Raw genomic sequence first — 22,615 nt, 5'->3', positions numbered from 1 at the left:
AGTACCCCAGTGGTTGTTCCCCTCAATGACAGATGCTTTGGATACAGATGGAGGGATAACGTAGCAGTGGAAAGCCAAGTGTCCAGTGCCAAGTCTAGCTCAGTGGCTCAGAAAAGGAGAGAAGAGGCCAGCTGTAGTGATAGGGAATTCAATGGTTAGGGTGTTCAGTGGACAAAAACAGTATTCCAGACAGTATCTTGCCTCCCGGACTTGGATGGAGTCCATAGCATTCTGAAGTGGAAGGGTGAGAAGACAGAGGTTGTAGTCCCCGGTCAATACCAATGACTTGAGTAGGAAGGGTGACAAGATCCTCCCCAGGGAGTTTGGTGCTAAGTTAAAGGACAGGACCTCCAGGGTTGTGATCTCAGGACTGCTACCTGTGCCACATGCCAATGAAGCAAGACGAAAGGTCTCGACCCGAAACGTTGACTGCTCGTTACCACGGATGCTGCCCGACCGGCTGAGTTCCTCCAGCATGTTGTACGTGTTGCCTTGAAACGGAGTCTGTAGTTCAGAATCACTTGCAAGGACTCTTTATAATTCAGGTTCTCAGTATTTTTATTTGCACACCGGGTTTCTTCTTCAAAAGTACGAAGTAACAATTTATTTTCCAAGTACATGCATGTCTCCACATACAACGCCGAGATCCCTTTTCCTGCGGGCATACTCAGGGAATCTATAGAATAGTAACTGTAAACAGGATCATTGAAAGAGCAAGAGCATAGAAGGTAACAAACTGTGCAAATGTAAATATGAATAAATAGGAATAAATAATGAGAACACGAAGTAGCACCTTAAAGTGAGATCATTGGTTGTGGGAACATCTCAATAGGTGAGTATAGTTGTCCTCTTTTGTTCAAGAGCCTGATGGTTGAGGGGTAGTAACTGTTCTTGAAGCTGGTGCTGCAAATCCTGAGGCACTTGTACCTTCTACCTGATGGCAGCAGCGAGAAAAGAGCACGGCCTGGGCCAAATCCACTACCTTTTGTAGGATTTTCCACTCAAAGACATTGGTGTTCCATACCAGGCCATAAAGCAGCCAGTCAGCACACTTTCCACCTCACATCTGTAGAAAAAAGGATCTGGTGCTTTCCCAGCATGTACGACAAATAAACTCTTCTTGGGCTTCCAGCCGGGTACGGGTATCGATTATAACCAACGTTTCAGTGACAAACTCCACCGTCTTTGTCAGGGATGGTGATGCCTGGGCATGTCTAGTTCGATGGTATTCACACCCCCATAGTCCAACTCCCGAATGATTAGTGCTCATTCAATCAGTTTTCCGTTCTCCCACCTTGTTTACAATTGAATTCCAGTTTTTTCTCAAAGTGAGACCTTCATCTTTGTTAAAGTATTTTTTCTCTAGTTTTATTTCAATGGCTTCCTTTACCAGGCGGTCCCAAAAACCATTGGTGTGGCATGGTAGTTTTGTGTGCTATTGTAGTTACTACTATGGCCATCGCGAATGCAATGTTCTGCTACCAGCAATTTCTCTGGGTGACCCAAATAGGTACACCTCCTGTGCTCCACGATATGTGTTTCCATCACACGTCCCGCTTAGATAACATACACTACTCCACATTCCCAGGGAACCCTGTAAACTCCAACTGACCCGAGTCCCAGGTCATCTCTGGCCTGCGTGAGCTTCTTCATGGATTTGCGGATGGTATTAATCTGGTATTTCCTCAGGATCTTGGCCGTCCTTCCAGAAACCAAGGAAATATAGGGAAGTCAGGCGGTAGTGACGGATTCTTCCACATTCTTTAGGTTTCCTGGATTTCCATTGGTTCCTTTAAGGGCCCGACTGATTTCCTTCACCTTGTAGCCATTCTGTAGGAATGTTGTGTGTAATCATCTTATTTCCTCAGGGAGACTCTCTGGATCTGAAATAGTTTCCACACGGTTAATCCAAGTAGAAAGAACTGCTGTACATCGGGAGGCATGACGGAGGCTGTTATTGTTGAGGTACAAGTTCGTGTGAGTGCATTTCCCATAGACACCATGTCCAAGGCCACCGTCAGGTTTCCGTTGTATTGGAATGTCCAGATGGAACGCACAGTGGAAATGCATATTAAGGAGCACAGGAGGTATATCCATTTGGGTTAGGGGCAGGAGATAGCATTTGCAACTGCCGTAGGTTTGACTCCAATGGTACAAAACCACCGTGCCACCCCAATGGTTTCTGGGACTGCCTGGTAAAGGAAGCCATTGAAATAAAACTAGAGGAAAAGAATTTTAGCAAAGGCAAAGGTCTTGCTCTCAGTAAGAACTGGAATTCAATTGAAAACAAGGTGGAAGATTGGAAACCTGATTGGATGAGAGCTACCAATCAGGAGGAGGTATAAATACCATTGGTCTGCACATGCCCAGGCATCATCCCTGATGAAGGTGGCAGAGTTTGGTATCAAAATATCTGTTATAATCGATATATGTACCCAGCTGGAAGGCCGAGAAGAGTTTATTCGACATCTATAGAAGTTTGTCAAGGTCTTTGATAACATGAGAACCTTTGCAGAGTCCTAAGGAAGTAGAGGCACTGTTGTGCTTTCTTTCCAATTATATTTATATGATGGGTCCAGGACAGGTCCTCTGAGATAGTGAGAGCCAGGGATTTAAAGTTATTGACCCTCTCCACCTCTGATCGTCCGATGAAGACTGGCTCGTGGATCCCTGGTTTCCCTCTCCGGAAGTCCGCAATCAGTTCCTTGGTCTTGCTAACATTGAGTGAGTGGTTGTTATTAGGACACCACTCAGCCAGATTTTCAATCTCCTTCCCGCATTCATCGCCATCTCTGATATGGCCCACAATAGTGGTGTCGTCAGCAAACTTGAATACGGTGTTGGAGTTGTACTTAGCCGCACAATCGTAGGTGTAAAGTGAGTAGATTAGCCCCTTGGCCTGCTATCCACACAGTTACCTAGAGCTCAAAGATGCCTACTGGCTGGTTTCCAATTGCAAGTCTCTGAAAGAAAAATCAGAGATACAGGAGGAGCTGGGCAGCATAGGCAAGGATGAACCAAAAGGCCTTGGCTGCACTGCAAGAATCCATGAAAGGCAGCAACATCCCCAACAAGTTGTCCACCTGCTGTATTTGATCTCACAGACAATGACAAGCAACACATATTGTCAGTTGAATTTACGTGCTACCTTGAGGTCAGGCCTTAAATTATCCATATCCTCTGTTAAAATATCTTTCCCTTCAGGCCACACCTCAAAACCAGCTGATAATCCATGTTCAAAGTCCAAAAGTTCAAAATAAATTCATCACCAAAGTACATATGTATCATCGTATGCTGCCTGAGATTAATTTTCTTGCAGGCATTCACAGGAAATAACCGATTAACCGATTCCAGTTACCTGGGCCATCGGTTAATCAGGACAGCCTCTTATTTGGGACAACTCATAAAGAACAAAAATAAATAGAGAAAAAGGCCAGGATTCCCTTCATTTCATTGGGACACTATGCTGCTTAATCGGACAGGAGACCATTGCCGAACAGTTTCTAACTAGCGTCAGACACCTGCACTGGTATGGTCGCGAAGTGTTTTTTATAGCGTCCATTGTGTGCGTTTGTGTTCAAAAAGCAGTGATTGTTGTCACTGATAGTTGGCAATAAGTAAGAAATAAAACAATTCAGAACTGTTTTGCTACTGCAGTTTCCAGCATTCAGAAAGAGGCAGTGTGAAAATGAAACAATTTCACTACTTCAACAAGTTAGGTCCTGCAAAGAATTTGAAGCTCCTAATTTGCTGACATAGTAAAATCAACAATCATCTTGAATGTTATGATGAGAATGAAGATTTGGAGGATGTAATCGTCAGTAGCATTATGTGAAGGCAGTCCATTATCTGCACTGCGCACAACACGCTGGAGGAACTCAGCAGGTCGGGCAGCATCCGTGGAAACGAACAGTCAATGTTTCGGGCTGAGACCCTTCGTCAGGACTAGGTGTCTGTGTTTGTTCATTCACAGTCAATCAAAAGAACACGATAACCTACTTCGTTAACTATTAGGAACTAATACACAGTCAAATAGTACTGTAGTAGCATTGATAGTGTTTTAATTTGTTCTGTATTTCATTTAAATACATAATTTTTGCAGTTAAACAGCAGTTTGTCTTCTTTATATCTTTTTAACTATTTCCATGAAATGTCGGCTAATTGGGGCAGCCATTTAATTCAGTCAAAATGCAGCAGTCCTGATGTGTCCCAATTAACCAGAATCCATTGAACAAAGAAACACAATATAATCAATGAAGAATTGCACAAAACAAAGACGGTCACATAACTAATATGCAAAAGACAACAAACCGTGCAAATATAAAAAAAGAACAAAATAATAAATAAATGTATTGAGAACATGAGATATAGAGTCCCTGAAAATGAGTGGATAGGTTGTGGAATCAGTTCACTGTTGGGTGAGTGAAGTTATCCACGCTGGTTCAAGGGCCTGATGGTTGAGGGGTAATAACTATCCTGAACCTGGTAGTGTGGGACTTGAGGCTCCTGTACCTCATTCCTGAGGGCAGCAGCGAGAAGGGAGCATGGCATTGGGCGGTGGTGGGGGTGTGGTCCTTGATAATGGATGCTACTTTCCAGTTTCAGCACTCACTGTCGATGTGGCCTCTACCTGCAGTGGATTTCAGCCCTCAGCTGTATGCTCCAAAAGCAGCAGGAAACATGCCATTTACCACACACGAAGAACGAAGCCGACATTACCGTTTCCCTCTGCAGTTATCTTTGTTCAGTCCTCCAGTATTCACCAGGGCCGACCACGTTGTCAGAGCCACGTAGGGTAAAGCTGCAGCTTCACTGTGACCGAGAGCTTTTGGCTTATGGGACACCTAATGAGAACAAACCCTCGGGTGAGAAGAGTGAACCAAGTTTTAAACATGAAAGCTTGTCGAGCAAATTCACAACAACACACACAAAATACCGGAGGAACTCCAACCGTCAGGCAGAATCTATTAAAGTGTTTCAACTGAAGTGTCATTGCACCAAGTGAACTGGGGCAAAGGGTCATCTCCTCAAATATAAATATTGCATTGTTCAGATTACTAATGATTATGCTTAATTAGTGGAACTGTAGTTGTTACACAAACTCTACCTTGGAGTTTAAAATGAAACAGCCATGCCAATTAAAGGCCACAGATGTAGATTAGCGTCAGCCTCAGGGGAAATCTCCCAGCACAAATCATCACAGGATCAGATGCCCTATTACATTCTTGTAAATTGTCCCAGATTTTGCTGGTAACTGGCAGTGTTCCACACAGAACCAGGTTAGGCTTGAGTCTACTGACTACAGTAGGGATTGTAGAATTGCACAAAGGACAAGACAAGTTCATTTTTAAGTAATCTTTGCATAGTTTTTAATTTTAGCTTTTTAATTTTTAGGTACTGTTACTTTTTATTCTGAAAATGTTTGATCCACTTTAGACTTCCTGAAAAGTTCGGGAATATTTGAGAATTCAGAGCTGCAGATGGGGGAGCTGCCTGGTGTTTTACCTTTCAAGGGAGTTCTGGGGATTGGTGGCTCTGCTATTGCTCAGAGTACACCTCTGGAGTCCAAGGTGCTTCAAGCCAGAAAGGTAGACAGTCTGCATCATGGCCAGGTACATGTGGGCATGAGCTCACAGAGCTGGGCCAACAAGATTTGCCCCGGCCTTTCGGGATGTCCTGGAGCCTTTAAGACTGCATAACTGTTGGGTGGGAACTGCAATCAATTAAATGGCGAGCCACTTAATTAGGTACATCTGCACACCTGCTCGTTAACGCAGGTATCTAATCAGCCAATCACGTGGCACCAATTCATGCACAGAAGCACGCAGGCGTGGTCTAGAGGCTCAGTCGTTGTTCAGGCCAAACATCAGAATGGGGAAGAAATGTGATCTAAGTGACTTTGACTGTGGGATGATTGTTGATGCCAGACGGTAAGGTTTGAATATCTCAGAAATTGCTGATCTTCTGGGATTTTCACACACGTTTACAGAGAGTGGTGCGATTTTTTAAAAAACCCGGTGAGCAGCAGTTCTGTGGCTGAAACTTCTTGTTAATGAGAGAGGTCAAAGGGGAAAGGCCGGCCTAGTTCAATCTGACAGGAAAGCAACAATAACTGAAATAAACAAGCGTTACAACAGTGTTGTGTGGAAAAGCGTCTCTGAATGCACAACACACCAAACCTTGAAGCAGATGGACTACAGCAGCAGAAGACCAGGAACATTCGCTCAGTGGTCGCTCTTTAGCCACAAGAGGTACGTACTAAAGAGACAACCGTGTGTATATGACCATTCCACATGACAAATCGATCATCTTACCTCATTTGCACTTGCTACCACAAATTCTGCCAGCGTTCCCTGTTTCCAGGGCGGAACAGCTGCCCACACCTGAAACAGAAGCAAAGAATCTATCTGAAATTGCTTTTGTGAGATTCTGTGAAAATTATCAGCGGCAACTCACACTGCCTTAATTCCATTAACAGAGCGAAGCTTTGACAAGCATAATGAGGCAGAAATAGGCATCCGTAATTGACAGAGAAATTGTCACATCCTGTGCTTCTGCAAAAGGTTCATTTTCCCAGCATTTATACCCTGGGTATGTATGCCCATGATGATAAACCAGAACATATCCAAAGGCAGCAAATATTTTATGACACTAAAATCTGTAAAGTGAAAGCATTTTTATTCTGCCTTTCATGACATCAAGATGTCCCAAAGCATATTACGATCAACTGTTTACTGTTGAAGTATTGTTACACTTAGTATATACCATCCTCAGTACAGTATGTATCACTTACAAAATGTTTTGCAAATATCCACAGAGCCTACTCTTGACCTGAAACTGAGAATCTGAAAATAAAAGCAGAACATACTGGGAAAAACTCAGTAGTCTAGACAGTGTCTGTGTAAGGAAAAACAGAATTAATATTTCAAGTTGAAGTCCGTTCATCAGAACAGTGGTGATGGATTACACCCACTCCTAATTCCCACCATTCATGTCAGTGCGTGATTGACCAGAAACATTAACTGTCTCACCATTTGTGTAAATTAACTCAGGTCTTTCAAATACTTTCTGCCTGTATTTCAAATTTCCAGCATGGCCCCTGATGGTGCCCTTGGCTGTGTCCTTAGATCCTGTTTGAGGGTCAGCTTCAATATAAGGTTCAGACATTCTTTAAGAAGACTATTGTTGTCCTGGTACTTCAGATAACGCGCCTTAATGACTACTACCCGACGGTGCACCAGGAAGTGCTTTGAGAGAAAGGTCGTGACACACATTAACTCCACCCTTCCAGACAATCTGGACCATCTGCAACTCCCTTACTGCTGTAAAAAGCCAACGGAGAACATCATCTCCCCTGGTCCTACACTCGTCTCCGGAGCATCTGGACAATAAAGTCACCCGTATTAGACTACTATTTATTGACTACAGCTCCTCCTTCAGTACTCCCGTTGCCAAACAAAATCATCTCCGGTCTCCCAGATCTGGGAGTCAACAGCGCCATTTGCAACTGGGCCCCTCAGTCCCGGACCAATAGACTGCAATCAGTCAGGACAGGCAGAGGTGGTGCGATCATTTACAACGCCAGTGCCCCGCAAGGCTGTGTCCTCAGCTCCACACTCCATTCCCGATACACTGACGACTGTGTGGCCATTCTGTCCTAACCCCATCCACGAGTTTGCAGATGATACCGCTGTAGGGGTCAGTATCTCGAATAACGAGGAGGAAGAAGATAGGTGAATAACGTGGAGCCATGACGCACCATAACGTCCACGAAACAGAAGAGTTGGCCATTGACTTCAGGAAGCTGTGGAGTGGGGGCGGGGCTCTTTACGCCAACTGTGCTGAGGTCGAGAAGCTCGAGAGCCTCAGGTTCCTCGTAGTGAACACTATCTGTCCTGGTCCAACTATACAGAAACCATGACTAAGAAAGCTCAACAGCACTTTGACTTCCTCATCGAGGAAATTTGTTACGTCCCTGCAGACGTTCACAGATCTTTATCAAGTAGCCGTCCAGATGCACCGTGGGTTGGTATGGCAACTGCTCTGCAAAGTTGTGGACACGGCTCAGCACATCACGGACACCAGACCCTTCTCCATGGACTCACATTACCTCAGGTAAGCAGCCAGCATAATCAAAGAGGAGGCAAAGAGTGGGAATAAAGGGAGCCTTTTCTGATTGGCTGCTGATGACAAGAGGTGCCCCACAGGGGTCAGCATTGTGACTGCTTCTTTTTACATTGAATGTCAATGATTTGGCTGACAGAATCGATGGCTTTGTGGCCAAGTTTACGGCCAATACAAATACAGGTGAAGAGGCAGGTAGTGTTGAGGAAGCAGGGGGCTGTGGCAGGACTTGGACAGATTGGGAGAACAGGCAAAGAAGAGGCAGATGGAATACAGAGTCGGGAAATGTACAGTCATGAACTTTGGTGGAAGCAATAAAGGCGTAGACCCGTTTCCAAATGGGGAGAAGTTTCAAAAATTCAAGGTGCAACAGGACTTGGGAGTGCTTGTGCAGGATTCCCTGAAGGTTAACTTGCAGGTTGAGTCTGCGGTGAGAAAGGCAAATGCAAAGTTAGCATCCATTTCAAGAGGACTAAAATATAAAAGCAAGGATGTAATGCTGAGGCTGTATAAGGCGCTGGTGAGGCCTCACTGGCAGTATTGTGAGCAGTTTTGGGCCCCTCATCTAAGAAAAGATATGAGGATATGCTGATATTGGAAAGGGTTCAAAGCAGGTTCATGGAAATGATTCTGGAAATGAAAGACTTATCATTATAAAGAGTGTTAAATGATATTCATTTAAAACCTTCTTCACTGAAACAGATTAAATCATTATTATCTCATTGCTGTTCGAGTAACCTGCACCAAAAACATACTTAATTGGCTGTGAAGCAGTCTTGTCACATCTAGGGGTCATGAAAGGCACTATGAAAATGCAAGTTCTCTCTGTCCCCCATATCCCTTTTATAATGTAGGTCAAGAAAAAATATAACCAATGTTGTTGTGCTCAGACACAACATTCTCTCAGGCATATCAAGAAACAAAATCCAGCAGCTACCTGATCTCCAGGTTTAAAATAAGATACATCCAGTCCAGTTTCCATGATGACACCAGAGACATCACGACCCAAAATCAAAGGAAATTCACTCCCAGTAGATTTTAAATGTAAGGGGTCACGTTTCACTCTTAGCGCAGTAGCACCATAACCATCTTTAAGACACAATGAACACACAGACTGTTGGTAATGGCAAAGAGACTCAGCAAAAACCCCAGGCATCAGTTGCAATCATGATGCAAATTAAGAATTCATTTGAGGAAAAGTAAAACAAAATTTCAATCAGTAATCAGACTCTTTCACCGAAAGGCATTGGAACAATGTAATGCACGACATAGCTTGAATCAAGTGTGAAAATTGTTATTTTCTGAAAATTAAGTTGTCCTTTTAATCTTATAGATTTGAATTGAGACTGTTTAATGGAACACTGACACAGCACAGAGGAACAAGCATTAAGCCCAAAACTGACACATGGATTAGAGAAAGGGTGGAGTGAGAAGAAGTGATAGCCGCAGGCATTATTCTCTTTTTCAACATAGGGAATGAAATTTTTCCAAGTTTCCACTGAGTGCAAGAACAGCAACTGGTCATTTTACTCCTTGTCTGGCCTGAACTCTTTTGCACCCATAATTACTATGTAGCTTTCACTAACTACAGTTAGTCATCCTCAGATTTAAGATTAACAATTGAGCTGAGTTCAAATATCAACTGTGGAAGAGAGTTTCTATGTACCTGCTTGTTCAATCAGTATTCACAATATAAACAGTATCATCCAAGACAAACAACCTTGAGATAATACAAAGGCCGAGCAAGTCTCCTTCTTCCCTCCACGTTGTAACACTAGCAAGAGAAATGAAACACTGAGTAGAATTCTCCCTAGATGAACTGTCTACACCAAAGCCAGTAGTAAGCTTGTAGGGCCATTTGGCTCTCACCTTACAAAGCACTAGTAGAAACTTGCTTCCTGTAACACAACTATTTTGGGAAGACAATGGGTTCCACTTGTACTCCAACAGGATTTGAAGAGCAGAGTTACAATCTGACTTGGGAGTTGCTTACACAATCTGGGTAATAACAGACACCATGTCACAGAGACATCGCTCACTTCTTACAGCAGCCCAGACACCCCTTTACCTTCCGAAATCCAGAAAAATCTAAACACAATTTCTGAAATTTCAGACAGTAAAAGATACCAAATTTGGTTGAAAGCCAAGAAGGAGCTAAAGTTGTTCCATTGTTCATGTCGTCTAGCAAGGACAGGCCACAAAAGCCTGACTTCAGTTGCGGGGGAAGGTATTAAAGGGAAATCACAGAGACAAGGTCTACCATCACTTAGATAATGAAGGCCTAATCAGGAATAGCCAGCATGGTTTAGTGCGTGAGAGATCACGTCTGACAAATCTGTTGGAGTTTTCCAAAGAGGTAACTAAGGGGATATAAGAAGGTGAGGATGTGGATGCTGTCTAGGTAGGCTTCAGTAAGGCCTCTGACGATGTCCTGCAGGTCAGGCTGACCTGGAAGATCAGGTCACACGGGGTTTGGGAAACTGGCGAGGTGGATTCAGAATTGGGATCCCTCAGGAGTCAGTGGTGGGACTGCTGTTATTCATCTTGTGCGTAATCATTTGGATTTGAATGTTCATGGCAAAATTAGCAAGTTTGTTGACGATACTAAATTCATGTGTGTGTGTGGGGGGGGGGGGGTTGTGGAATCTTGTTGATAGTGATCAGGACCTCTATAATGAATACAGAGATCTTGATCAGTTAGGGAGATGGACTGAGGAATGGCAAATGGATTTCATAGAACATAGAACAATATAGCACAGTACAGGCCCTTCGGCCCACAATGTTGTGCCCACCCTTAAACCCTGCCTCCTGCATATCTTCCCCCCCCACCTTAAATTCCTCCATATACCTGTCTAGTAGTCTCTTAAATTTCACTAGTGTATCTGCCTCCACCACCGACTCAGGCAGTGCATTCTGCGCACCAACCACTCTCTGAGTATAAAAACCTTCCTCTAATATCCCCCTTGAACTTCCCTCCCCTTACCTTAAAACCATGTCCTCTTGTACTGAGCAGTGGTGCCCTGGGAAAGAGGCACTGGCTGTCCACTCTATCGATTCCTCTTAATATCTTGTATACCTCTATCATGTCTCCTCTCACCCTCCTTCTCTCCAGAGTAAAACCCTAGCTCCCTTAATCTCTGATCATAATCCATACTCTCTAAACCAGGCAGCATCCTGGTAAATCTCCTCTGTACCCTTTCCAATGCTTCCACATCCTTCCTACAGGCAACCAGAACTGGGCACAGCACTCCAAGTGTGGCCTAACTAGAGTTTTATAGAGCTGCATCATTACATCGTGTCCCTTAAACTCTATCCCTCGACTTATGAAAGCTAACACCCCATAATATTTCTTAACTACCCTATCTACCTGTGAGGCAACTTTCAGGGATCTGTGGACATATACCCCCAGATCTCTCTGTTCCTCCACACTACCAAGTATCCTGCCATTTACTTTGTACTCTGCCTTGGAGTTTGTCCTTCCAAAGTGTACCACCTCACACTTCTCTGGGTTGAACTCCATCTGCCACTTCTCAGCCCACTTCTGCATCCTATCAATGTCTCTCTGCAATCTTCGACAATTCCCTACAGTATCTACAACACCACCAACCTTTGTTTCATCTGCAGACTTGCCAACCCACCCTTCTACCCCCACATCCAAGTCGTTAATAAAAATCACAAAAAGTAGAGGTCCCAGAACAGATCCTTGTGGGACACCACTAATCACAACCCTCCAATCCGAATGTACTCCCTCCATCATAACCCTCTGCCTTCTGCAGGCAAGGCAATTCTGAATCCACCTGGCCAAACTTCCCTGGATCCCATGCCAGCTTAGAATAATGTGAGGTGATACATTTTAGACAGTCAAAACAGGGTAGGACTTGCAGAGTGTTGTGGAGGGACTCTGGGAGTACAAGTGCACAGTTCGCTAAAAGTGGTGAGGATGGTGTTAAGCATGCTGGCCTTCATCAGTCAGGGTGACGAATTTAGGAGTAGAGACTTTATGCTGTAATTATGCAAGTAGTTAGTGAGGTTATACTTGCGAGGATCGTGCCTAGTTTTGGTCCTCCGCTATAGGATAAACATCGACAAGCTGGAGAGGACGCAGAAAAGAATTACAGAGGAGCCCGAGTTGTAGAGAGAGGTTTTATTCCTTGGAGGGCGGGAAAATGAACGGTGACCTCGTGGAAGTTTATAAAATCATGAAGGTATCCATACGATGGACAGCCATTGGCTTTTCCTCAGGGTTGGGGAGTCTCAAAACTAGAGGGCAAACAATAAGAAGGGAGAGATTTAAAAGAGAACTGAGAGGTAACTGAGAGGGTAGTGAGTACTTGGATGAGCTGCCAGAGGAAGTGTTTGCGGCAGATGGAACTGCAGCACTGAGAAAGCGTTTGGATAGGTACATGGAGGAGAGAGGCGTCAAGAGGGTAGTGTTAGACAATCAGGACTAGCAGGGAGGATGCTGTGGCCAGCATGGTCCAGTTGGGCTAAAAGGCCTGTTTCCTTGCTTTTTTTACTCCATAACTATATTCCACTCTCTTAGGTACACACCATATTCAGTCAGCTTCATATTAGCTACTTTATGGATTAAAAATATTTCTGTAGCCGAATCGTGATCATATTACTGCTTGCCTATCAGGCGAAGGCAGTGCGGAGTTAGGGAGATGACAACAAAAGAAATCTACAGCAAAAATTATTTCTCAATAGCAAACATTCGTCATAACAATCAAACGCAGCCACTCTCAGAAATGTTAAATTGAAACAAGTTCAGTTTTATGAAAATACTCAATTACAGTTCAGCACTTTCCAATTCTTGCAATACTCCATGGGCCATCAATCTCCCTACACATCAGTAATTGCATCAGCCCCAAATTACCTTCACACTCAGGCTTTCATTAATGTTCAGTTAATTGGCTTGGTAGCAAGCAGAGATGATAAGACAAGGAGATAGAAAAGCTGGGCTGCAAGCACTATTTTAATGTTGTGTTGGATTCTGTTTTTTTTTACCTGACAAGCCACAAACAAGAACAGAAACGGAAAAAATAACTTAACAGCAACCATTTTCATGAAAAACATTGATCATTTACAAATTATACTGGCAAATATTAATTATATTGACACACATCAGTTTGCTTACACAGTATGACCCTTACTGTATGATTACCATGATTTGCCAAAATATTAAAGAAGTTTAAAAGTATAGAACAGACCCACCCCAAAATATTCTAAGTTTCACCATGTCCAAATTTACAATAATAGGCACATTTGTAACATAAACCATTCTAAGATAATTAACATTTTTAACTTTACCATAAAAACATGAACTTACTTCTCATGAAAATGTCAATAGGATTTAAGCTGCAAGCATGAACTTTTATTATAACTTCATTGGGGTAGTGTATGATTGGAAAGGGAGAATTTTTTGTCAAACGCAGCATACTGTTATTCCCATACTTATCTATCACCCAGGCTGGCATTACTGTCTGCCTGCGTGAAGAAGTGGTAATCTTTCTACAAAAACACTGGATTAAAACATTTCCTCCGATTCTTGCTGGCGTGCCTAAAGATCCACTACCAACTTTTCTACTCACAAAATGCAACATGATGAGGGACGTAACCAAACTGTGAAATTGTAGGTATAACAAACGCAGGATTTACCAGTGATCACTTACACAACCACTTGTCTAAACTGAAATTCCCAACAATAGACTTTCGCAGCAGACTTTATACAGAAGCTCACAAGTTCTAGGTGTAGTGTAAAGCCGATAACCGTGTTCAGTGTCTGCACTGTTAAAGTCTGTCTCGGTCCTATCTCTTGACCTAACACCGAGCTTCCTGTACCCACTTCCTCGACCTCAGTGACCTCCAGCAGACATCCAATCAAACACCACTTCCTACGGGCCGCGTCCAATCAGCGGAGTCGTTGTTGCCGGGTTCCTGACAAGCAACCTGCATGGCGGCGGTCATAGGAACCGGTTGGTGAGAAGGTGGATGGTGACGATGAGAGGCTGGAATCTGCGGGAGGTGAGCGTCCACACTCCGCCGCTCTTCACCCCATCGTCGCTGGGGCCGGATCAGCCGCTCGCAACAACTGCACTTCCCCGTTCCTCGTTCACCGAACGAGAAAATCTCTCACCGCCCTAGTATTCCTCCAATCCAACACCTCTCCCCACTGTCTCTGTCCGATTCCCTCTTCACCCTGCCCGCGTCCCCTCCTCTGACGCATCCCCCAGAATTGTACAGAGATTTTATGAGTACCCATTTTCAGAATCGGATGCGATCACATAGAGACAAGTTCTGTGTCCGCAGAAAGCAGTACCGCTTCTCTTGCTTGTTTTCTGGTTGAGGAATTGTCCTTCACTGAGAAATTGAGAGTGGCCCATACTCGCAGAGGTTTACAAGACAAGTGTAATTATATTGCAGCATAAGAATCTGTAAGCAACTGACAGGATTGATGCATAAAGGTTATTTCTCCTACCTGGAGAATCTAGAACTCGTAAGGCTTCATCTCAGGATATGAGCTGCAGCTTTGTTTTTAAAATTCAAATGGCTGGAAATTCTCCTTTATGAATGTGAATGCATCATCGTTGAGTGCACTCAAGGTTGTTGTTACGCAACAAATCACACAAGCTGCTGGATTTGTTATGGGCTTATTCTGCCTGGTTTTGAGAGGCTGGATAAACTTGGGTTGTTTTCTCCAGAGCAAGTGGAGGCTGAGGGGAGATCTGATAGAGGCTTATAAGATTACGAGAGGCATGGATAGAGTAGACAAGGACAGTCTGGTTTCTAAGAGTTGAACTGTCTCAGACCAGAGGGTATGCATTCAAGCTGAGAAAGCTTAGGGTTCAAAGGGGTAGTGAGGGGTAAGCTTTTCACTCACAGATGCCTGGAATGCGCTGCCTGGTATGGTGGCAGAGGCAAATACATGCTGGTTTGGCACAACATTGTGGACTGAATGGCCTGCTCCTGTGTTGTACTGTTCTATGTCTCTGTCTAAATGATGGGCCTCATGGCCAATTTCCCCCTTTTTAAGAAATCTAAAATTATCCACTTTAAAATTTGTATATGTAATGATAGAATGCTGGGGACTTAAATAAAAACCTTTTTGGGAAATGGCTGCTATGAAACCTCATTGGATAGAAGAAAATTAAGCTTTTAGATGGTGTTTTCTTATCCTATCCATGTTAATATGTAAGGTTAATGTAGCCTATTAACATGTATTATTAAAATTGTAGGTTTCCCTAGCTTTAAGGCAAGGGCGAATTAGTCCGACTGAGCTGTGCCAGAGATGTCTGTCTTTAATCAGGAAAACAAAAGTTTTGAATGCCTATGTTACTGTCACTGAGGAGCAAGCCCTGAAACAGGCTGCAGATGCAGAGGAAAGACTGCAGAGAGGTAATTTCAAAACTTATCCCCAACTTCATTGCATGAACATTTCTTTCATATACACTTGATACACCTTTCAAAACTTGCCATCTTATGTTTTTGGAACAAGCCATTCTTTCACTTTATCCATGTTTGACTGAGTACAGTTTTAATTTTCACTTTGCTTTCTGTGACCGTGCTTGTCAAAATAAAAGGTTCACATGCAAAATGCTAGATGAACTCAGCAGGACAGGCAGCATCTATAGAAGAGTAAACAGTCAACGTTTCACGCCGAGATCCTTCATCAGGATATTTGATACTAATGTTTCTAATCAATTTATTTACTAGCCATTGAGACTTCAATTATTAATACTAATTTTCGTACGCTTAAAGTAACTGCAGACGAAATGCAGAAATGTTAGAAGAGAGAAAAGCTCCTTTGTGTTGTAACATTTATGTCAAAGGATCAGTCGAATTAATTACTTTTCAAAAGCAGCCCTGTTTTTCATTTGCAAGTGTAATGGTCCCAGGAGATAATTAACTGGATAATACGTTTCTTTGTAGTGTTAGTTCTAAAAGAAATGTTGACCGAAGCAACAGAAAAAAAGCAGCATCTTCTAATTACACTGTACAAAATTTTATTCACGCCGGTATCTTTCACATCTTTATGAAAAGGCAGGCAGAACTTCATCAAAGGTCAGAAGCTCCACTAATGTAGCGCTCACTGTAACTATTTGAACCTTCAGTCCTGTTGTGAGGCTTGAAGCCACAACTGTTCATTCTTTTAAGCAAAAAGCTGGAATGCCAGTAACTAAAAATCATATGAGAATAAACTTACTAGAATCATAAGTGACACACACAAAATGCTGGATGAACTCAGCAGGCCAGGCAGCATCTATGCAAAGAATACGGTAGACATTTCAGGCCGAGCCCCTTCATCAGTCTTGCTAAAAGGTCTCGGCCAGAAACATTGTCTGTACTCTTCCATAGATGCCTGACCTGCTGAGTTCCTCTAGTATTTTGTGTGAGTTGCGTGGATTTCCAGCAACTGCATATTTTCTTGTTTGTGATTAGAACCATAAATGGACTGGTAAAGTTTTAATAAAGTTGTGCAGAGAGAAAAAAATAATTTATGGAGACAGATGCAAGTGCCTTGCAGTCAGAAATTAGGGAATTTATAATCGGAAATACAGAAAAAGCAGAACAATTAACTATATAGTTTAATTTGTCTTCACGGAAGAGGACACAAGTAACCTCCCAGAAATTGCTAAGAAAACAAGAAAAGAGTGAAAAGAATTTAAAGAATTTAGAATCAGTCAAAAAAAGTTCTAAAGAAATTAACCACACTAAAAATCCCCATGAGCTGATGATCTGCATCCTAAATATTGAAAGAGTAGGTATAGAACTAATAGATGCATTGGGTGTCACTTTCTAAGCTGCCTTGGATTTCTTCAGAGTAGAGGATGGAAAATATAATCCCAATATTTAAAACAGTAGAGAGGAAAAACTGAAATGCAAATTAATAAATAAATTATTATTTATTATTATTATTATTATTATTATTAAATTAATTAATAAATCACACTTGAAGTGGGAAAAATGCTGATTGAAAATTATAAAAAAAAAAAATAGGCATCCGTTAGTCTCGAGAGACTATGGATTTGCACCGTGGAAAGTTTCCAGGGCGTAGGCCTGGGCAGGATTGTATGGGAGAACGGCAGTTGCCCATACTGTGAGTCTCCTGTCTCCACGCCACCAATGTTGTCCAAGGGAAGGGCAAGGGCTGATAACAGCTTGGCACCAGTGACGTCACCAGAGCAATGTGTGGTTAAGTGCCTTGCTGAAGGACACAACTCGCTGCCATAGCTGTGGCTCGAACTAGCGACCTTCAGATTACTAGTCCAATGCCTTAATCACTCAGCCATGCACCAACACACTTAAATATCGTGATAACAGGATATATCAGGTGGTTCCACATGGTAGGCTTATTCAGAAAGTCAGAAGGCATGGGATCCAGGGGAGTTTGGCCAGGTGGATTCAGAATTGGCTTGCCTGCAGAAAGCAGAGGGTCGTGGTGGAGGGAGTACATTCAGACTGGAGGGTTGTGGCTAATCACAAGTGTCACTAGACGAGGATCTGTTCTGCGACCTCTACTTTTTGTGATTTTTATTAACAACCTGGATGTGGGGGTAGAAGGATGGGTTGGCAAGTTTGCAGATGACACAAAGGTTGGTGGTGTTGTAGATACTGTAGAGAATTGTCAAAGATTGCAGAGAGACATTGATAGGATGCAGAAGTGGGCTGAGAAGTGGCAGATGGAGTTCATCCCAGAGAAGTGTGAGGTGGTACACTTTGGAAGGACAAACTCCAAGGCAGAGTACAAAGTAAATGCCGGGATACTTGGTAGTGTGGAGGAACAGAGAGATCTGGGGGTATATGTCCACAGATCCCTGAAAGTTGCCTCACAGGTAGATAGGGTAGTTAAGAAAGATTATGGGGTGTTAGCTTTCATAAGTCAAGGGATAGAGTTTAAGAGACGTGATGTAATGATGCAGCTCTATAAAACTTTGGTTAGACCACACTTGGAGTACTATGTCCAGTTCTGGTTGCCTCACTATAGGAAGGATGTGGAAGCATTGGAAAGGGTACAGAGGAGATTTACCAGGATGCTGTCTGGTTTAGAGTGTATGCATTATGATCAGAGATTAAGGGAGCTAGGGCTTTACTCTGGAGAGAAGGAGGGTGAGAGGAGACATGATAGAGGTATACAAGATATTAAGAGGAATAGATAGAGTGGATAGCCAGCACCTCTTCCCCAGAGCACCACTGCTCAGTACAAGAGGACATGGCTTTAAGGTAAGGGATGGGAAGTTCAAGGGGGATATTAGAGGAAGGTTTTTCACTCAGAGAGTGGTTGGTGCGCGGAATGCACTGCCTGAGTCGGTGGTGGAGGCAGATACACTAGTGAAATTTAAGAGACTACTAGACAGGTATATGGAGGAATTTAAGGTGGGGTGGGGGAAGATATGCAGGAGGCAGGGTTTAAGGGTGGGCACAACATTGTGGGCCGAAGGGCCTGTAATGTGCTGTACTATTCTATGTTCTAAAGTCAAAATAGATTTTATGATAGGGAAATCGTGTCTGGCAAATCTACCATTGTTTTAGGTGGACGTAATTAGTGGAATATATTAGAAACCACTAAGTAGTGTATTTAAGTTTTCAGAAGGCATTAGATAAATTATAATTTAAAATGTTGGTGTGCCAAAGGAGAGTCTGTATTTTGAGGGGGTCATATGCTTGTATGATTGAAATTTGTTTGACAGAAGTTTCAGAATAGGAATAAAAGGAACTAGTTTTGGGTGACAGGTGTTTGTCATAGGGTACCGCAGTAATTGGTGTTTGGGCCCCAGCTATTAACAAAGTACATCAGTTTTTTTAGATGAGGGAACTAAATATATTTCTATATTTGCCAATGATGCCACATTGGTTCAGGGTTTTGCGAGGGAATCCAAGAGGCTTCAAGGCAATTTGGACAAGTTGAGTAACCGGCAAGTGCAGAATAACATGGATAAGTGTGAGGTTACTCATTTCAATAGGAATATTGGAAAGGCAGTGTATTATTTAAATAGCAATAAACTGGTAAGTGTTGATCTACAGGGGGATCTGAGTACAGTATCCCCATACACCAGTTGCTAATAGTAAACATGTAGTTAAGGCAAGTTGATGTTTTCCTTCATTACATGATATCTCGGGTACAGGAGCAAGAGTATTGTTGCACAGAGCCTTGGTGGACCACACCTGGAGTACCAGGTGTGGATTTGCCCTATTTCCCCAAGAAGGATATATTTTCCACAGAAGAAGTTTAACAATGGTTGTTCAGGCTGATTCATAGGATGGAGAACTTCTACAAAAGGAGGGTTTTGGTTAACTTTGGATAAGTTTATTAAAGTGTAGAAGAATCAAGTCAGTGAGGTACAGTCCCATCTAAAGCCTGCTTGTGCTTGTGGCAATAACCTTGATGACATGATTTCAATGAAATCTCATTCTTCTAAATGCTAATGAACACAAAGTTAACCAAATCTCCTCTTGTATGAGAGTTTTGCATCATAGGAATCAGTCCAATCAAGCTTGGTTAAACTCCCTCAGAAGTAAAAAAAAACACCTTTCTTGAGTAAGGAGAATAAAATAGTGTATAAAATTCTGGCAGGTGAAATGCAGGGATGATTGTTTCCTCTGATGGGGGTTAGGATATTGGGTAAGATATTTAGCTCTGAGATGAAGAAAATGTTTATTCAGAATGGTGAAGCTGTGGAATTCTTTACCACAGATGGCAGCGGAGTGCATGTTTCTGAAGTTATTTAAAAAGAAGGTAGGTTTGGGTAAGGGAGAGATTGGGAATACAGTACTGATACAGAGGATTTTTATTGTATTTTATAGTACATCAACTGTGAATCGCCTACTTTTCTATGTTTCCACGTCCTACTAATCAGTCAAGAAAACATGAACTGCTGCTTTCAGCTATCGTGCTTAAGGCATCACCTGACATTTGTTTCTTAACTTTGATAAATAACGATTTTTTGACTAGGTAATCTGTGTTTCATTGTATTAACATTATTTATTAATATGCACTCAGGAAACCCTTTAGGTCCATTAGATGGGGTTCCAGTTGCCGTTAAAGATAACTTCAGCACTGCTGGTATTGAGACAACATGTGCATCAAATATGTTAAAAGGTAAAGATTTTTAAAAGTCAGTTTGAATCCATTTGAAGCAATCAAATTGAAATAAACAGTGGGAGGAAGATATGGCATCAATGAATCAATTTTAATATTTATGTAATCCTCAATGTCTTAAGTATTCTTTGTGGTTGAATATTCTGTTCACAATCTGTCCTTAAGAGTTAGTACATTACTATATTTGATTTACCAATATTCTGCTGAGCAGTATTTGCTTTCTAGAAATTACCTGTTACTCAGAATGTTGCAGCTAACAATTTAACACTACAAAGTCCATCATTCATATTTGTAACTGTTTGTGATTTTTTTTTTGGTTTAAAACATACACATTTAGCAATTGACTTTGGCTACCAGTTTTCACATCTGAAAATGTATTGTGCATTTAATTTGGAGTGCAGCTCTGAACAGTGGGTTCTTAAAAGCTATGAATCCCAGACTAGACAATGCTGATTAACATTCATTCGGATGTCTGTGGTGGGGATGTGAATCAGGAGGTGTGAAGGTTGTATGTAGTTTCAAAGAAGGCACTGTCCATACATTGTAAATATGGGGTTGTCCTTTAATGTTTGGCACATAAAATATCCAGCTCCATGTTGGACCAGCCAGACCTTTTGACCGATGCCTGCTGTACCTCGTTTTGGCAAATAAAGAAGCTGGTTTGTACGTACAAGCAATTATCTCCAGTGACTTCATTCACACAACAACAGTAACAGAATTCTTTGGCTATTGATCCAGAAATATTATACTTAACTATTGGTTTCTTAAAACATTGCAGTTTTAGCTTTATGGAGCTACAGTGAGCAGAGTGTCAGATGTTAACCAGTCAGGAGATGGAAAAGCTCATAATGTTAAACAGTTTATTATCCTGATCCAAATGTCCGAACAAATATTCACAGTTTCCAATTTGATGAATTCTGTTCTGTAGAGGGATAACGTACTCTGTCAACCAAGAGAGCTCTTGGGTACAGAGACAGTCAGTTCAATTAACAGTGCATGTAAAACAGTTTGCTGCTTTACACTGTCAAGATTAATAAGGAGAAAACATTGAGCCAGAATTTGAAACAACCCTCTATTTCTAACTTAAAGAAATGTTGTTGAAAGGAGCTGTTGCTTGTAATTTTAAAATCTGTTTTCTAAATTTTTCAGTTCTTAACCAAATGCTATTTCAGACACGTGAAAGCATCTAATTACTGTTGATTGCGGAGTCATGGGTTATCACATGTGATCTGTCAACTCTGTACAAGTCCTAGTGACTCACTCAAGATTGGTACTGCCAGAAGCCGAGAGTTCCCCAGTGATAGTTGGTATATGAGCTAAAAAAAAGTATGTGAAGGAAGGTTGGAGATATTCTGAAAAATAGCTGCAGTGGATTCCTCCAAAAGAAATCTGGGCTTGCTTTCTTTTTACTGCTACCCACCACTTCGGGTATTGAGGTGAATTTCATAGTCCTCCAGATGTGCTTATAAATTGCTGCCAATCAGTAAAGAGCAAGTCAATATTTGCAGAAGAAATGGGGGGAGGGGGGAAGAGGGATATGTCATAGTTGAGCTTTGCATTGTTCTTACCCACAGCTACTGGCCATCAATAAGACTATCGTTGCCTTTATTTATTATGATAATTTCTCTTTTTCTTACACAATCCTCCCAATAACTGAGATAAGTCATTAGTGCAGAACTCCACTGTCACGCAGCTAAGATTGAGCTCAGTTTAAATATGATCAAATTAGAGTCATTTCTGAATTTTTGAACTGGTGAGAAGCTATTACTTTTTTCAAACTGTAATAAAGTTATTTATCAGTCCAAGTTATTAACCTTTTCTGCAATGAACTATATTCCGTTAAATTGATGCTTAGCTAATGACTTAATGCATAGCCTTTCAAAGTATAAAATATGTCAGGCATACTACAATAAATAAATCCTTTAACTATCTCATTCATTCTGTAGTCATTTCACTTAAGAGTTCAAAATTGTTTCTCAACTGTCTTGAAATACTTGACTTTAAATACTAAATCTAAAAGGTCGGCTGAAAGTGTCCATTAATTGTATTCTGAGATTTGGAGATAATCTAAATATATCCCAAATTTAGCAGCTTGTTTAACAGAAGGATGGACTGAAACGTTGAAAGCATGTAATAAATTTAAGTTATACATTTTAAGCAGCTTGGTAACATAGTATTTAGCACAGTGCTTTACAGTGCCGGCGATATGGGTTCAATTCCAACCAGTGCCTGTAAGGAGTTTGTACGTTCTCCCAGTGACCGTGTGTGTTTCCTCCCATAGACCAAAGATGTACCAGTTGGTAGGTTAATTGGTCATTGTAAATTGCCCCGTAATTAGGCTAGGATTAAGTTGGGGAATTGCTGGGCATCTCAGCTTGAAGGCGGAAGGGCCTT

At 42.0% G+C, this 22,615-nt stretch overlaps 2 protein-coding genes across 4 annotated transcripts in view; one reads left to right on the top strand and one right to left on the bottom strand.

Annotated features, from left to right (window-relative positions):
• The window catches only part of rtn4ip1 (reticulon 4 interacting protein 1), a 54,654-nt gene extending 40,663 nt beyond the window's left edge, over positions 1-13,991 (bottom strand). Inside the window, exons 1-4 of the mRNA XM_059983018.1 lie at positions 13,454-13,991; positions 9,062-9,213; positions 6,315-6,383; positions 4,720-4,844 (exon numbers count right to left, since the gene is read on the bottom strand). Coding sequence (XP_059839001.1) covers positions 4,720-4,844; positions 6,315-6,383; positions 9,062-9,213; positions 13,454-13,727 — 620 coding nt within the window. The 5' untranslated portion in view covers positions 13,728-13,991. The remainder of the gene's footprint in view (positions 1-4,719; positions 4,845-6,314; positions 6,384-9,061; positions 9,214-13,453) is intronic.
• Positions 13,992-14,048: 57 nt separating this feature from the next.
• qrsl1 (glutaminyl-tRNA amidotransferase subunit QRSL1) overlaps positions 14,049-22,615 on the top strand; it is a 51,351-nt gene continuing 42,784 nt past the window's right edge. For 2 of the 3 annotated variants that reach the window (XM_059983017.1, XM_059983015.1), the window contains exons 1-3: positions 14,055-14,148; positions 15,360-15,519; positions 20,123-20,221. In XM_059983017.1, the coding sequence (XP_059839000.1) occupies positions 14,116-14,148; positions 15,360-15,519; positions 20,123-20,221 (292 nt within the window). In that variant the 5' untranslated portion in view covers positions 14,055-14,115. Of the gene's footprint in view, positions 14,149-15,359; positions 15,520-18,981; positions 19,058-20,122; positions 20,222-22,615 lie in introns of all 3 variants that reach the window. The other variant, XM_059983016.1, reaches the window with a different exon arrangement.

Source organism: Hypanus sabinus, chromosome 10 (genome assembly GCF_030144855.1).
Source record: "Hypanus sabinus isolate sHypSab1 chromosome 10, sHypSab1.hap1, whole genome shotgun sequence".
NCBI lineage: Eukaryota > Metazoa > Chordata > Chondrichthyes > Myliobatiformes > Dasyatidae > Hypanus > Hypanus sabinus.
Note: the sequence above shows the minus strand (reverse complement) of the source record. Positions and strands in the feature narration are given on the sequence as shown.